Source organism: Lissotriton helveticus, chromosome 1_1, assembly GCF_964261635.1.
Source record: "Lissotriton helveticus chromosome 1_1, aLisHel1.1, whole genome shotgun sequence".
Classification (NCBI taxonomy): Eukaryota; Metazoa; Chordata; class Amphibia; order Caudata; family Salamandridae; genus Lissotriton; species Lissotriton helveticus.
Genome location: NC_136057.1, coordinates 829,017,262 through 829,035,414, shown reverse-complemented (window position 1 = coordinate 829,035,414; position 18,153 = coordinate 829,017,262). Strand labels below are relative to the sequence as shown.

The following is an 18,153-nucleotide window of genomic DNA, read 5'->3' as shown; positions in this document are numbered from 1 at the left end:
AAGGGACCCACTACTTGGGACCAAACCTATCTTTATAGCTGGATCCTATAGTTGTATGCCATGTGTAACATCTTAAGTTGTATAAATCGAAAATGATCCTGAATTGCCACCTTATTACAATGTTGCAATGCATTTTGTCACTCAGTGTCTTCTAGTGGCCCCAAATCCCTTTTCCATTTGTTTGTGAGTCCTTACAGGAATTCGGGGTGTCTTATGAACGTTTTATAAATCCGTAATACCCCTTCTTAACAGGCTCTCTTAAGAATCCTGTTCTTGAATGGCAATGGTTTCAGTATCCCTTTCCTGTCAATCTTGTGTGTTCATTGCATGTTTCACTTTTAAATATGTGACATATTGTGTTGTATGCAGTCTATATTCCTCCTGCAACTAGAAGTACTCCTTCACCCCCCTCTGTACCCACAATTTCTCCCAGTATGAATATACCTACATGGTCCTAACCCCTGAACACCAACAATCATGTGACATCCCCTAGCAATTCTCCTATCTACAACGGAGTCGCCTTGATCTTTAAATAATCCCGTTCCAGGACTACTGTTTTAATCGGTGCTTCCATGTTCCCATATCCATCCCCATTGTAGGTAGTTGCCTGTATGATGCCCCCCATCACCATTCTGTCTAACTTTACCACTGGTGTATAATTCTCAGCAAGGGCACAGTTATTAATCGCCACCAATAGAGAGGCCCGTTAGAAACCAAGCTGTTGGAAGCCTTATACTTAACAAACTGACAACATTATACAGAGTGTTCCTCCAACACCATTTGCGGCTTTCCTTCCAGTTTCACATAGGGCAGCCCATCCCATCATACTCAACGGCAGCGGGTGCAAATATCTCACTTCCTCCCTAAGTAGGTTCAGAGATTGTGTGAGATTTATCACAAACTAGGTCTCTCTGTCTTGTTACCTTCACTCCGAGGTGTGTTAACATGTCTGTGAACTTTCTTAAATGGGATGAATGCCACCTTTATCCTTCCACCAGTATCTTTTATATTCGGAGCTTATCCCACGTTTCTGAAAATAATTAGATGTCTAGGGATTAAAAAGTAGAATATCATCTGATTTACTGAAATGCTACCTTTTCCCACTGTTTCCATCTAATACCCTTCACCTATGAGCTCTCCATGATTCAGCAGGCTGGCCACCACTGCTAGCACGAAGAAGAGTGGGGTCAGGGGTCATCCCTACCCAGGTCTCTTCCCCAGTCCAAAGGTATGGACTTGGTCCTATTCACAATCACTTCTGCCATGACTCCATATATAATAGACAGATCCATGCCCTGTATGTGAGAATTATGCCATTCTGGCATCTAAGGATAAAATCATGAGGGGTCTCTTAAAACAATTTTCATTCTATTGTTCATGTTGTTTGTGTGCCACAAGTTCATCCGGAGAGCTGGCCAAATTTGAGAGAGAAGGGAACTATGCCTTTTACAGAATGAGGAGTTAACCGCTTGTGCTTGGGACATTGCCCCCCTTATGCTCAATGTTTTCAAAGGTTTGCTGGAATTGGGTTTTCGGTGTATTTGGAGGATTTCATTGGGGCTAAAAACGAAGTTGTTTATTTATGGATCATTCTGGAGTGCATCTTTCGTAATGCAGGATGGGTTTATGGCTTGTGACCTTACCCTCCAAATTCTCTTAGGAACTGGAGTAGAACTGTGGAATCAAGTAGAAGACTGTTACAAGTACACATTGTGGGAGTGTAATCTCTCTGAGAGATTTGGATGTCTGGACAGAGAGATGGTGGTGGTCTCTTGAATAGTAGGAATCTGGTATTTTGCTTCTGTGACCAGCTCTAGCCTCATGCTGATGTTTTATAGCTAGTAAGGGTGCTGACAGAGGGGAAAGGGTTACAAGTCAAGTAAAAGAATACTTTATTTCGGCTATTCAGCCATAAAAGCAAGATAAAATATACATACATCCAGTGTAGCTTACAATTTGAAAACAATTACAAGCACAAATAGAGTTGTAACCACCAAAGACCAGAATTAATGATATATAATGTTAAAAAGCAGTAATAGCAGCCTAACTCATAACAGGTAAGTGACCAATCCTACAACACTTGCCGAAGAAACCAAGAGTACAATCTATTACACAAATATATAAAAGTGATAGAAACATCACTAATACTTCAGTCCATATCTATAAAAATACATATTAAAAAAATAAATAGGTAAAAAAATTGGTTAAAACCAGCATATTAAAAAGAATATAAGAACATGATTATCTTCATCTCATTCGCTAGAATGTTGCTTGGTAATACAAAAAGGAGTATAGAGCTAATAAATACAGGAACATCAATTGGTCCCCCGCTCTAATCCCTTAATGATTCTTCTGCGAGTACACCACATAGCAAATAGGAATTTTGAGGTTGTGACTACAAAAAGTGGTGAGGTTTCATGTTTGAGTAGCCTAAAAACCTCATGATAATTTCTTAACCCTAGATTTCTACACAGCTGATAAACCCACCTTGATCTGGACCTGTGGTAGGCAGGACAGAAGAGTATTATTACATGTAATTCTGTTTCCTCTGTCATAGCACAACCTGGGCAGAGAGATTGAGCAGAGCCCTTCCATTTGTTTGTAAATACACCCAATGGGAGGGTTCCAAATCTAAATTGAATGTATAGTTTTTTGCAAAGAACGGTTGAATATCGTCCAGAAATTGTTCCAATTTATATTGCCTCAACGTCAAGGAACCTTGAAGTCAGGGAGCTAGAAGTCGTACTCCTGACTAGATGGGCACATTTCAGTTCCCTCATAGCTGTTACTAGTGTTTTTTTCGGAATGGTAGGACAGAAATCCGCTGGATTCGACCATAAATTACCAAAGCCTAGAGAAAAACACAGACTCCTAACATAGTTTAACCAAGATAAATTTTTGGTCCCCAATTTGCACATTACATCCCTCAGTTCCTCCCTGTAGTTAATTAGTTCTGGCGTACTCAATATACGGCGCCAGAAGAGGAGAGGGCGAGAGGCAATGATATCAGAAATGGAACCAATCCCAAGGTCCATCCTAAACGGAGTCAAGGGCGTGCTCTTTGGCAGCGCAAGCAGTTTCTAAGGAAGGGGTTCTCTGTTGCCTGCAGTGTTTGAGATGAACAGTCACCCCAAAGTTCAGCACCATAGAGAGATGCTCCCCTTGCTTGGATTTTATACATTTCGGCAGGTGGCCCTATCACTTTTTGGAAGCACTTTTTTAATACTTTAAGGATGCCTCCCACAGACTGAGTTAGCCTCAAATTTACCTTCGTTATCTGGGATCTCCAGTCCATTGTGTCGTTTAATGAAATGCCCAGATAATCGAAGGTGGAGACACGCTCTAGTGGTCTTCCATCCATTTGGGGGTGTGGGCAGTTCAATGTATTGGCGTTGAAAACCATATATTTGGTTTTCTTGATATTGATCTCCAGGTTCCTTTGCCTGCAGAATGAGTGAGTTAAACTTATCCAAGACACGCTGCATCCCCATAGATGATTTAGAGAGGAGCAGCGTGCCGTCAGCAAACATTAGAGCTGGTATTTTCCTGTTTGCCAGCCTTGGAGAATATATGTCCTTTGCGGTCAAGAGTGTCTATTAGACCGTTAAGGAAAAGTGAAGAGAGTAGGGGCCAACACACATCCCTGCCTAACCCCTTGTTCCATTGGGAATGGCTCGGTCAGTTCACCCTTTTTTTCAAAATCTAACCCTGGCATAGGTGCCCTCATGAAGTCGATTTAAGATTTGGCAAAGATATGCCGGGCCCCCATGTCAAGTAACAAGCCCCATAGCTGCTCTCGATGGACCAAGTCAAATGCGGACTTAAGGTCCACAAAGGTGAGATAGAGACTTCCCCCACCCAAAGTAACAGTCTTCCAATAAATTAATTTAAGTCTGAAGATTTGGCCTATAGTCGATAGTCGATGTTCTGGACGTAAATCCTGCTTGTAGGGGGGTGAGAATGTCAGTCATCTATCCATTCCTGCAAGCGCCGAAGAAGAACGCGGGCGAAAATCTTTTGAGTGACATCAATGAGGCTGATAGGCTGGTAGTTTGCCGGGACCAAGGGGGACCCTTTTTTGAAGATAGGGATAATCTCAGCACCAAGCCAGGTTAGCGGGAGCTCCATCCCTTGAAGGATTGAATTAAACAACAGCGGCAGGTAAGGGGCCCATATTCCCCGTTCAGATCTGAACAGGTCACCTGGAATCCTGTCCAGACCAGGTGCTTTGTTAGGGAGTAACTTACCCAGTGCCAAGTTTACTTCCAACAGTGTGCAAGGAGGTGGTGTCATGTTCATGGGGATTTGTAAAACATCCATTAGGCCCTCAGGTTCGATTGAATTCTCTGGCCTGGAGTAAAGGATTTTAAAATGTGTTCTCCAGGTTTCTTCAGCCAAGTTGGGAGCAATGGCCAGGTTACCTTCTGTGTGGCCTGTCTTCACAAGGTTCCAAAAGGAACGCATATCTCTGCTATCTAAATCATTACGTATCGCTTCCCATTTTTCAGTTTCCCAGGCTGCCTTCGCCTCAGCCAGGATGGATTTGAAGCGAGACCTAGCTATTCTAGTACCAGGGATATCCTTATTTTTAACTCTAAGGAGAAGTGTTATTTTAGCTTCTCTACAGGCCTTATTAAACCATGGATGTTTCAGTTTGGGATCAGGTCTACAGTTTTTGTCGTGTGTGTGTAGAAAAAGGCCGCCAATTTAAGAAACATCTCATGATGGTTATTTTTTATTAGTATCAGAGATTCTTGGTCTTGGTGGTTTCCAGTAGTATTAAAAACAAACTCAAGAAAAGGGAAGATCTGAGTACAAGGTGGCAAGTTTCTCGTCCGAAGCCACCAGGGTACGCCAACAAACTCTTCTGTCTCCTGCGCTTGTGATTAAGGTTGGGGGAGTTTGGGTGGAATGCTCCTGGGGATTCCCAAGCTGTGGAATACACATATCCAGGACTAATGGGTTATGGTCGCTTTCACATCTCGTGTCAACAGCAAAGTCCTGGATTATAGGCCAAAACTCAACATCAGCCAGTATGTAATCAATAATAGAAGCCTGGCCTATTTTATTAAAGGTTGAATTTCCTTGGTTATCTGCCGGCAGTCGTTCATTGCAGGCCCTTAGTGAGTGGACTAGTGTTAGGGAGGTCAATTGGAGGACGAGGGGGGGACCACCCCCTAGTCGGGTATGTTACATATCGGAATTGACCAGACTGCATCTTATTCCCTGGTGATACTAGGACTCCTACCATTTAAGGGTTCGAAATGGCAGTTAAAGTCCCCGCCAATGACTCGATGGCAATTTCGTCCCTACCTTGTGAGTATATTGAGAGGGTTAACAAGGCTTCACCTCCTAACCAAGTAAGAACTGATCACTAAATCTCGTTTTTGTTACTTTTATTTCTCCACTCAGATTGCACAAAGTAGCAATCAACCCCCAGACGCTTCTATGAGCTCATGAAGCAAGCAACTCTTTTCTATTGAGTATGACCCACATTTCTTTGGTATTTTTTTTAAAACATGTTATGTGTTCTCTATGTTGTATGTTTTGTAAGTCCTTTCCTTTTACAGGGCAACTGTGCTATAAGGTTGTTCCAGGTGACTGCACCTGTAGAACTACCCATACCTTGGGTGACCTTACTTTTGTTTTCTTTTTTCAGGTCATGCAACTGCATGTATCCTGAGCCAAAATCCGCTGTAGGCACATTATAGCCTATATATCACTTAAAATAAAAAAAAATAATTCCCTTTTATTTAACTAACCATTAATTTTGAGTTACAAATAGTAAAACGTGAGTAAGGTGGGGAAGTTGTGCTCCCGTCCTGAAGAAGGAGCGCCAGTTCCGAAACATGTCGACGCACACACGAGGTACTGTTCATTATTACGACATATTTTACCTCGCACTTCACTTCTTTTAATAGTGCCAGCTCGAGGTCCTGAATAAATAATTTTTTCACCTACGAGCCAGGTACTTTTTAACTCTTCACTACCCACCACCACTCGCATTACCATTCACTTGCACCACACATAGTCATTTGACAAGTGCTCCCGCGTAGCCGTAGGTCGCAGCACGCCGCATCCCGATAGAGGGGTGCGAAGACCCCGATGATGAAGCGTGACACCAAGGGGCCTTTTGGTGTGTGAGGGGTATTTTACAAAACACTGAGTGCTCCCATACCACCTATGGGTAGCACTTCTCCTCTGGTAGGATTCCTTTTGTTTATACGTACTATCCTGTGGAGTAAGAATCCTACTTCAACTACTCTACCTCCCTCCTTTGTTAATTTTGTTGGATATGATGGACTGCCCTAGGATCCCTAAAATTAATCAATACACAATCCCCCTGAGTGTCTTTTTGCTTTGATCCTATCCAGCTAACCCGCCTAGGATTTCACTCTGGATTTGAGGGGGTAATGGTCTAAATTTATTGAGCCAAAAAATAACTTTATTTTTTAGTTCCGGATATCGCTCAACTTTATATGGAGCTAACTCAGGGATTCCTGCAAGAATAACAGTATAGGGAGCTGATGCAGGAGGGAGGTCTAGGCAAGGCAGGGTGACTTTGGTAGATAGACTATTTGGGTCTAAATTATTTTCATGTTCTCCTCTGTCAGTATCCAGTGTCCTACCCTCAACTGGCGAATCTGGAGGAGTTACCTCAGACAACTGCCCTTGATCATCAGCCCCCTCCCTTGGTACCCTTGTTGCCTGTGGACGGGCCCCCCCTATTGTCGTTACAGGGTTAGTCACAGTGGGAGGCTCTGCTAGGAAATTAGAACCTGTGTTGGCTTTTCCAGGAGAGACTGACTTTTGGCTACTCTGTTGATGGTTGGGGGCCAGTTCAGATGGGTTCTGTTTACCCAGGGTTTTAAAAGGGTATCAATTTTGGTTCCCCAGATGTCAAACATCGTTGTAAGCTTCTCTAGGAACTGTATAAGGAGACCCAACTAACTATTTCTATGTGTTACAAGGTTCTCTCTATGTTCATTTAGCAGCGTGGGTGCCCATATCGGTGGCTCCAGATCTGAGGGACAGCTTCCATTTTTCACTTCGGTCTGGGTCATTGTTGTTGCTCTCGGCGGAGAGCTCACATACTTCCCACCCCTTTTTTTTTTTTTCCTTTGTGGGTCTTTCCCGTTAGTCCCCCTCAGAGTGGTTTTGACAGGGGATACAGGGTGAGCCCTTTAAAGGGAGTTCTAACAAATCTGGGGTAGCCGACTAATCAGGTGACCGAGCTGAACAAAAGGGTTTCTGATTCGAGATCCAGTGAGGGGCATTGGATGGAGAGAGTCAGGGAGAGCATGCGTTCCGTGCGTTCAATCTCACTAGAGACTGCACCCAACACCTGCCATAACATTTTATCAATGGCAGTCGGTTTCGGGTTGGGTGTGCGCATCACGGCTTTCTGGTGCGTGTTGGGCCTAGAGGTTACAGGTGGGCTCTCTCCCATACTTAAGCAAAACTGGTTACTTCGACAGAGTGCACAAAGAATCTTATACTATCTCCCAGTTAGAATCACAAACCACCAAATGCTACCTGAGTGTGCTCCCTCTAAAAGGGTTTAGTACGTATCCTATGCACATCACGGCTTTCTGGCGCGTGTTGGGCCTAGAGGTTGCAGGTGGGCTCTCTCCCATACTTAAGCAAAACTGGTTACTTCGACAGAAAGTGCACAAAGAATCTTATACTATCTCCCAGTTAGAATCACAAACCACCAAATGCTACCCGAGTGTGCTCCCTCTAAAAGGGTTTAGTACGTATCATAAACATAGATCGTTCAAATGTCCCACCTAACTCACTTGCAAAGACTTGTTAGAGGGGTTGCTCTGTCCAGTTTCTTCCTGTCTGACGGGCACGGACGGGCCTGCCCTTGGCCCGGGCTTTGCCCGGGCACGCCTGTGCGCGTCCCGGGAGCCCGAGCGTGCTTTTGGGCGCCTCCTGGCGCTCTGCGAAGTCGTCAGCGGCGTGCGCGGAGCAAAGGAAGCTGGGAGGTGTAGTTCACCTCCTCCGGCATCTGCCCACGCTAAAATGGCCCCCGGTGACTCTAGGCTGTTGCGGCTGCTTGCTGGATGATCCCCTCGAGGTAAGGTGGCTGACTGTGGGCAGTGTCCGTAGGGCAAAGCAAAAAACGAGCTCCCCTGAAAGGGTTACAACATACCAGGGAAGATAAAGAAGCAATGAAATGGTGATGGGAAGAGTAGCTGTGACAGAGCATGGAGGGAAATAGAATATATCGGTTTATGTTGAATTTGGCATGCTTGAGGGAAGGATAATCCAGTATTGACTGTTAAAGAATGAGATTCGGGCTTGGAGGTTAGAGAAAGGCGCTGGGGGAAAAAAATGTTTTTTTTGCTACTTGCATGAAGGTCATAGGACAAGCAGAAAGAGGAGGTGGTTTCTGAGGTATGTGGTGTATAGAGTGAGGAAGGAGGCACACTATTGCGTATCTTTTATGAGTGCTACAGTTAGTAGTGTAGGTGGAAAGAATGAACACAAGTAATGTTGCCTACATTTGCAAAGGTACCTAGGATGGTAGATTGATCTTTAGTGAATGCTCACAGAGAATGATGATGGGAGTAGGGTGGTTATAGTGCGATGAAGTTTAAGAAATCTGACAGATGTCTCCAGCAGTACTCTGTGAAATGGACTATGGGGAATCTAGATTGAAAAGAGTTTAGTAGGTTATTGTAAGAGAGATAACTGCTATACTGTATGATCAATAGTTGTTCTAACACTTTGGAAACCTGTGCAAGTTGGAAAATGTGCCTGTATGCTTAAGCCATTGTATCCCTGCTCCTGATTTGAAGTAGTGTTGGAAAGTGGTAAAGCAGAGGGAATAGTTTAAATCATGATGAGGCAATATAGGAATCTGGAGAACAAGGATGTTGTGTTGTCTTGAGAAAAAGATTGAATTTTAGGGCAAGTTAAAACATAGCAGGGTGTTGGGGCATTGAGTGCGAGTGCCTTTCCTTTCAGAGTTTAATTTGAGAAAAAGTTGAATGCAAGTCAATTAGAGAATTGCAAGACTGGGTCTATTGTTGTGCAGCATTGAGCGTAGAGTTGATGGTGCAAGATGCAGTTAATTGTGATGGAAGAGTTAATGAGATCGTGAAAATATGCTGGCCACCTAACGACATTTCCAATCACACTCCGTCTGTAAGCACTGTGAATGTCATGGACTGAGCCAGGACTCACCTGCCTGATTTGGGCTCTTAAAGGAGGCCACATCTGAAAGACTGCATTTGTATTGCAGCCAGACCCCTTACCTCCCTTTGTGCCTAAGTCACCATGACGGCCAATCTTTTCATTACATTGCATTTGCTGTGTAGAGCTTAAAACACCCCATCATGGTATGGGTATTTGCTGGTTCCACTGGATCTGAAACTGTAAAGGTCTGTGAGGGAGTGCCCTATATCTGAGAATGACAGGAACATTTCAAAGCAGGCATGCCTAAATTCTTTATTTCCTGTCAAGATCTGCTTCTTTTGTAGGCTGAAAAACAGGCAGCGTTGGTATCCCTGAAGAGTAAAAGTGGGACTATGTAACTAAACCGTTTTAAAAGCACCAATATTTTATTACCACGGTTGCCCATTCACTTCTACCAGATCTTCATGTTTCCCCTGACAACTTCAGAAATATGAAGCCAGACCTGAAGTGTCTCTACCCCAAGATGTAAGTGTATTTTTTGCCAGTGAGAAACAGCATGAAGCTGACTACACTGGAATCCTATACTATGCAGTTCTACATGATTTTATTTATTTGACTATTATAGTAGAGGGAGCACTCGAAGACAAAGGGGTGAGAGTTTTGGTTGTACAGTGGCATGATTGCCCATGGGTGTCATGCAGACCCTCAACACGGGTGGTTGGTATGTGACTATTTGCATTTGTGGTTCTGGTTGTATACTATTCAGTTTCTTTTTTTTTTTTTTTTTTAATATTTTTATTGTAAAAAGTTTTTCGGCACACACAAAAACACAGAATACAAAATATTGATTTAAATATTAAACCAAAGTTACTATCAAGAAAAACTTTATAATGCTAAACATAAACTTTTTTTTTTTCTTTCACATAACCATCAACGCAAAAGGAAGAGAAAAAAAAATATATATTATTAATACATCAAACTAGACTTTCATTTATCCTTTCTTTCCAACGAAGTACAGGTTCCCATATTTTCCTACCCAACCTCTTTGCCCTTTTGCCTTTCTTAGCATATATACCCTTTTCAAGATTGAACGTCCCCAATAGCAAAGCAATCCACTGTTGTGTTACAGGGGGTGAGGGGTCCAGCCAGACTCTAGCAATCAACAATCTGTACACAGCCATTGCCACAAATAAAAATTCACAATGGTCACCATCAAATCCCCTAACCCCTAGCATGATTACCGTTGGTGTTAAAATCACCTTCAGATCAAGTGTACGAGCCATAAATTCTTCAATACCCTTCAATAAGATTCTTAATTTAGGGCATAACGCAAAAATATGGATGCTATCTGCGGCTGGAGCATTGCACCGCCAGCAAATAATCCCTGTAGTGCCACCCCAGTGTGCAATACGATCCGGTGTATGGTAGAGTTGATATAGCGTTTTAAAATGTTGGGATTGGAGCGAGGCAGAGTGAAAGACTGAACATCCTAACTCCAATGAGTCCAAGAAAAACTGACTCTGTATCCCTAATTTTCCAGCCCATTTATTGCCAAATTTGTCAGTATCATCTTTCTTCAATTCTACCAAATGGGCATAAAAATATCGGATAGAGCACACCCCACTTTGCGCTATTGCTTCCATAATATTATTTTTACTGAAACCACCCACGCCTCCTTTTTTCCTAATGAAAAAGCTCCTGACCTGCAGATATTTAAAAAAGCTATGTCTTGCTATATTAAATTTCACGGCCAAATCTGAAAATTGCAATATATTTTCATCTGAGTCCAGCAGATCTCCTATTTTTTTAATACCGTTTCTATCCCAATCTGTCATAATGGCGTCGGAAAAGATTAAAGGAGGTAAAGACTTGTTCCTGTATAATCTAGTATACCTGTTAAATCTCCCTAATCCACAGTTTTTTGCAACAGCTGTCCATATGTTATGTGCCGTAGCAACTGTCTTGAAGCGTGTACGTTTATAATATGAGGAGTCAGTGCAATTTAAGAAAGCATTAGCAGTATCTGAGCCCAATACAATAGAATAAATCATAGTTGAAAAAGCTTTGACGTTCAAATCCCCTTCACTTGCTCCAATCAAACCCTGAATATAATGCAGTACCGAAGCCCAATAATATAACCTAAAATCAGGAACCCCCATCCTCCCCTCTCCCTTGGTAAAGTCATAAATTTGTAAGCCCGTCTAGTCTTCCCATATGACCAGATAAATTTATTAAGGATCGACTCCAATTTATTAAACCAAATCGACTCAAACATAAGAGGAATCGTGCGAAAAAAATAAAGAAATTTGGGGAGTATGAGCATTTTGATGACGTTAGTGCGGCCCACTAACGTGAGTCTAAGATTATTTAGCCTCGCCAAATCCAAACTTACTTTCCTCATTAAGGGGGAGATGTTTCGTTCAACCACTGTCTCTAAATTAGGCGATATTTCAACCCCTAGGTAAACTGCTGCCGAGACCACGCGTGAATCATTGCATTGAACCATTGCATTTTTTATAATCTGTGTTTTTGCTCTATTAAGTTTATGACCAGAGATAATGCCAAATTTAAGGGCCTCTTGCTCTATCTCTCCAATTGCCTTTGCTGGGTCAGGGGTAATTATCGCAACATCATCTGCGTATGCCAGCACATTAACTTCTAGCCCATTTACGCTCAAGGGGGGAATACTGGGATTAAGATTGAGATAGCGCAGATACGGATCCATATACAATGCAAAGAGAAGAGGAGAACTTGGGCAGCCTTGCCTTGTTCCTCTTTTTATCTGTACTGCCGAAGTTAGTTCCCGATTTAATTTTAATTCTAGCCATTGGATCCCTATAGAGAACCTGAATTGCTCTTATAAAGTTGTCACCAAACCCAAAGATTCTCATTAACTCCCACAAGTACTCCCAAGCGACCCTGTCGAAAGCTTTTTCAGCGTCCAAAAATAAAGCTGCGACAAGGCCGCCAGCAACCTCCATAGCATCAAAGCAGGTGATCACTGTCCTTACATGTTCTGTAGTCCCCTTCCCCGGGATAAAACCATGTTGCACTGGAGAGACTAATTTATCTATAACAATTGTCAACCTTGTTGCCAGGATTTTGGAGTACAACTTCACATCAGCGTTCATTAAAGCAATAGGTTTATAAGACCCAGGGGCTGTGGGAGGTTTACCTTTTTTCAAAATAACTATGATTTCAGTTCCGCCCCATGATTTTGGAATGGAAATTTCTCTCTGAGCTTGAATGAGTGTGTCCAATAACTCTACTCTAAGAACTGAAATAAACGTTTTATAGAATTCAATCGGGATAAGGTCTGGACCTGCAGCCTTAGAGGACGGAAGATCTGATAGGGCTAGTGTCAGTTCTTCTATTGATATAGTAGCGTCTAATATAGCTTTTTCCTCTAAATCTAGCTTATTAAGTTGGATATTTCCTAGATAATCTCTGACTTTATCCCTACCTACCTCTGCTTCCGTATCATATAATTCAGAATAGTACTTCCAAAATTCATTTCTTATACCTGCAGAATCCGAGATCAAATTACCTGAGTCATCTAACATATTTTTAATATCCCCTGCAGTAACTTTTTGTCTGGTCCTAACGGCAAGAATATGCCCCACCCGCTCGCTAAACTCACAGGCCTGTTCCTTCTTTGCTAGATAATTTGCTGCTGTCTTATTAGTAATTCTTACAGCTATTTCAGCCTTTAACACCATGATTTCCAACAATTGTTGATCCAAAGGAAGCCCACACTCGATTAACCTACTTAACTCAACCTCTGCAGTCAAGAGCGAATTAACTTGTTGTTCTATCATTTCTCTTTCTCTTTTCTGTCTAAATGTTGAGAAACTAATTGTCTCTCCCCTTACTCCTGCTTTAAAGGCATCCCAAATATAACCTCTACCAGTGCTCCCCTTATTATTAAGCCAAAACTCGCAGATCCACTTCTCCATATGCTTACAATATCCCTCATCTTTTAGCAAAGCTCGCTCAAATGACCATTTATATGCCTTTCTAACTAAACCATTTAAACTAACTGTCAATAACAGTGGATTGTGGTCAGAGACCAGACGGGTAGCTTCTTAATTTGTGTGTTAGAGAGCAAAGCATTAGAGATTAAAAAGTAGTCCAGTCTTACTGTTATACTATGAGGAGCAGAGAAAAAGGTATCGCCGTCTGCCTGCGGATGCAAATTAGCCCAAACATCTGAGAGAGCATTGTGCATAGCCATGTCTACTATGGCCCTGTGCACCCTTTTCTTCCTCCCAGTATAAAAATGACCCAGTTGCAACTCAATACTAGCAGGACGATTGATATTAAAATCTTCGCAACACACAATCGGTTCCACCCAGGTCGAAATTTCTTGATCCAAAAATTGAAATATGTCCGGCTCGTCGCACGTTGAGCCATAAACAGAAACCAGTGTAAACCTAGCTCCTCTGAAGCCTACTTCTACAATTACCCATCTTCCCCATATGTCTTCTTTACTCCTAAAAACTGTACAGTCCGTCCCTCTTCCCAAAATCGCTACCCCAAGTGTTTTAGAGGCTTGTTTGGTATGTGCCAATACTTTGAAACCCAGCTGCTCTAACAAATACCCCTCACCACCCTCCACATGAGTTTCCTGTAGACAGATCAAATCTGGACACATCGACTTACAAAACGCCGAGACTCGTAGTCTTTTCTGAAGATCATTAAGACCACAAACATTCATTGACAAAATTCGGCAAGCCATTAGAAGACGTCAAAAATTTGTACCAACTCCCAATGCCAACTCTTAAACAGAACCTCTGCATCCTTCTTCCATCTTTTGTATATAGCCTGTAACTGCCACAAAGTAAGTCTTACTGTGTATGATGTGTGCCATTTTCTTCCCCTCCACCCCCACTTCCCCCTCTCTCCCCCTCCCCTGACCCCCCCCTTGCTGCCCCACCCCCAACCCCCCCTACAGGCAAATAGGTCAGGCATGACCTATGTGTGGATGCCAGGGAAGCAGCAGTCGCCACTCCTCCCCACCGCCATTCAGAGTACCAAAAATAAACCCATTTTATTTATTTCTCCTTATATCCCAAAACTTCCAACATATAAGCCTTCGCCTTAATCTCGGAAAAAAAGAATTTAAACTGGCCCTTGGACACTATTTTCAATTTCGCGGGATATAACAAATAAGCTTCTGAACCCAGAGCCTGAATATGTGGTATCAACTGCCTCAGCCTCCATCTACGCTCGACTGTGGCATGACAAAAGTCTGGTCTTGCAAAGAAAGTGACATTGTTGTAGGTACGTCTAGACTCTGGCTTGGCTTTATCCAAAATCAACTGCCGCAGGAGGAAATTCCCTACAAAAATTAACAAAGCCCTTGGGCGCCCGCCCTGAGCTCCAGCCTGCCCCCTCTTGAGAAAAAATGGATAACGATGGGCTCTTTGAATTTCGTTTTCCCACTGCCAAGTAGATAGTTCTGGAAAAGCCCCCTTTAACAAATTTACAACAAACATTCTGGGGTCCTCCCCTTCAAGACCACCTTCCACGCCTAGCAGTCTGATATTATTACGACGCTGCCTGTTCTCGAAGTCTTCCAGCTTCCAGTTAACGTCCTCTGCCATCTTTTGATGCTCTTCTTTATACATTTTCAAATCTCTCATGTCGTCTTCTACTTTGCTAGTCCTTTCCTCTACATGAGCAACTCTCTCGACCATCTCGTCTTGCCTTTTACTTATGCTTCTGAGTTTGTTCTGGATCTTCCTTGATTCTTGTCTTGCCCTCCTACTTTCCCCTCTAGCCTCAGATTGCATTAATTTCAAAGTATTAAAAAGAAGATCGAGCGTAACCGGAGGTCGAGGGGGCTGCGTAGAACCTTGCTCCCCAATCAATGTTGCCGGACTGTCTTGTTCCACAAAAGAGAAAGTAGTAGTAGAATAGGCTAGTTTTTTAGTAGGATCAGTGGTACTGCTTGCTGTGGAAGGTTTTCTTTTAGAAAGGCGTTTTTTCTGGGAAGTTTTCCTAGCAGGGGAACTACTCACTGAGTCTATACCCGTGGATTCATCAGTGCTAATGTCATCTGAGGGCAAAGACTGTGATTGAGAGTGTGAATCTTCATCAACAGAGTAGAATCTCTCCGCAGAGGCAGTTCCATTGGCGATACCTACCTCAGCGGAGGATTCACCTCCTGATTTAATCGCACCGTTCTCCGTGTCTAACTCCATGGTTTCTGCCCATGTTAAAGGGTTAGGCATATCTATTACCCTTTCATTATTAATCATTTGCTCACATGGCTGCGACTCCAACTCAACCCCCAGTTCTTGAACCGGCATGGCAGACCTTCCATTTTCATCCGGTAGCTGAGCGTACATGGCCCGGCTGTCTATTGAGTCTTTAAGCTCTTTCAGTTCTTTACTCACTTTGTTTCCCTGCGCACCTGAAGTCATGTTGCTCTGGCTCGTAGTTTCCGACCGCACCAGCATTGCCACCAGACTCACCCTGGGGGTCCTCCAAGCCTGCATCTGCTCCGTCTCTGCTCCCAGATGGATCGACAACAGGCACTGCTACAGACGGCTTCCCTGCTGCGGGTCTTTCAGGTTGCCTAGCAGCCCCGACACCGGCATTGACTCCTGCTCCAGCATCCGTGCCGTGGACGCCGGCTCCGTTCTCTGCCTCTGCACCCGCTCCTGCACTGTGATCCGGAGAAACACCAGGTTTGTTTACTGGGGCCCCGCTGCTTGTTGTCGTTGATATATTTGCGAAGCTTTCAGTTACTGAGGGCTGCCGCAGCGTGTTTTCCTTAACTTTTGGTTTAATAACGCTCCCTGACTCTCTCAAGGAAACCGCGTTGTCAGGTCCGTTTATCTTCACTGTTAGCTTCTTAAGACTGGTGACGTTTTTCTGTGCGGCGTTTGGGACAGAAACAGAGGCTTTTAAATCCGCTTTACTTTTCTCTTTCCCCATCTGACCTCTTGTAATATCAGCGTCTGCAGTTTTTCCCCCCTTGCCATCTTTAGCATCGATTCTGCGTTGCAGGCGTGGAGGCATCCTGAACCAGGATCTTAATATCAGCCAGGTAGCTTCAGATAATCTCCTCTTAAAACGCAAAGCTGCTCGCACTACGATGTTTCCTCGCTGTTTCCAAGGGGGGTATAACACCGCGGTGCTGTTCTGTGAAGGCATGCAGTGTCCAGAGGCTGCTCTCTTCAGGCAAGGCTCCTCCGTTGAGCCATCGAAAAACCGGGCAGTGGAGAGGAGGTGAGATGCGACTTACTCACTGCATCCCTCAGCGGCCATCTTGCCTCCCGTACGGCCCTCCTCCTATACTATTCAGTTTCTACACAAATGGGAGATCCTAGATGTTTGTTTAAACAGTGTTTGATCTAAAATAATCTTTAAAAAGTCATTGGCTGAACTTCTGTAAAACTATTAAGTGATTGAAAAAAGGCTTCTGGTTCATTGTATTATTGTTCCTCCCTCTCTATGATCGTTATGCAGTGATGGAACATTCCTGTTGCAACAAGAAGTCAAAGAACTACAAGCTACTTTAAAGGTTAGATATCTTTTTTTTAAAGGAGTGAATTATTAAATAACCGATTTCAGCTCTTTTACCAGCATTGGATCCATCGGTCAAAGCATTTAGTTGTCTTGGTTATTCTTTTCCAGGAGGAGAAATGGTATTCGGAGGAGCTGAAGAAAGAACTGGAGAAAGTGCAAGGGCAACTGAAGCAAGTAATTCTTTTAAACTACTTATAGTAGGTTTCTAGTTATTGAAATGCAAAACATTTATTTTTTATTCGAGGTGATAAACATTCCTGTATTTTTTCCTGAGCTTGCAAATCTCAGACTATTATTTAGTCAATTTATTATTTTCATGTATTTAAGTTTTGCAGCGGTTTCCCCACAATGTTTTCCTACAAGACGTTTTTAGATGTGACATTGTGCTTGCTAATCCAGGCATTTTTAGACCCTGTTCTGTAGAATGACCTCCATTTACCTCAGTAAGAGTTAATTGGCTGCAGGTGACTAATCTGTGTGTTCCCTCCTTTTTTTTAACCCTTAATGTGGCACTGAACATGTCGCCTGATCGTGTGATCTCCAAAACATAGTACTGTGGGATGACTTGGGTTCCCCACCCCACGTTTATAGTTTTCACCATAGGCTTTGATTAGTCAGAAGGTGTGCGTTTCGACTGAAATTGCTTGTATGAAACACTTTGGAAAACGTATACTCCTTTTCTTATTGTTAAATCATTTTTTGTAAGTTTAAATAGTATAACACAATACCCATTTACAAGGTGCATCATAATACTGTAGTAATAATTTTAATAATCCTTGCAGCAAGGTTAAAAAAATAACTAGTTAAATACAACTGTGAGATGACAATAATAGTTCAGACCGTAATGGTGTACAATCGAATTTCATGCCCTGTGCGCCCATCTGCGAGTTTGTTATCCTAGGTTCTAATTTTGGCAAAAGCCTTTTACTAATTTATGTTGTGCAAGAGGAAAGCCCATCTCTTGCCCGAATGCTGCACCTGCCATAAAGACACCATCACAAAGGACTTGGCCTTAAGGCCACAACTAATGTACTTTAGTCCTGTCTACACCTGGCCAAGCGGGCCGCATCGCTGAAGAGGAATGCCACTGCACAAGCTTACCACCCTGACTTCATCTGGTGTTTCCCTGTTCCAAAGGGAAATCATCACTACTGCCACCACAAAGGTAAAGCTGCTGCTGCAAGTTCAGGTAAAGAAACTGCACCCCTTGCAACAAGAAAACTGCAACTCCAGCCAACCGGTGTAAGTAGGGCTAAGCCTGCAACTGGAACACACAAGTGTGCAGATTAATTTGCCATGTGGACTTTATTGCCCAGGCCCAATTCATCACAAGGAAACGCTGTTTTTTTTTTTTAAATGTAGAACTAAAACTGACACATTATTAATCAAATCCTATTTTAGAAAAGCCATGTAGCTCCAGTTACCTAAACTATGCTAGAATTTGGATTATGCAGATTATGCATTTTT

At 43.0% G+C, this 18,153-nt stretch overlaps 1 protein-coding gene across 1 annotated transcript in view; it reads left to right on the top strand.

The window, feature by feature from the left end:
• The window catches only part of EEA1 (early endosome antigen 1), a 764,210-nt gene that overhangs the window by 78,696 nt on the left and 667,361 nt on the right, over positions 1 to 18,153 (top strand). The window contains exons 4-5 of the mRNA XM_078674577.1: positions 16,627 to 16,681; positions 16,795 to 16,860. Coding sequence (XP_078530703.1) covers positions 16,627 to 16,681; positions 16,795 to 16,860 — 121 coding nt within the window. The remainder of the gene's footprint in view (positions 1 to 16,626; positions 16,682 to 16,794; positions 16,861 to 18,153) is intronic.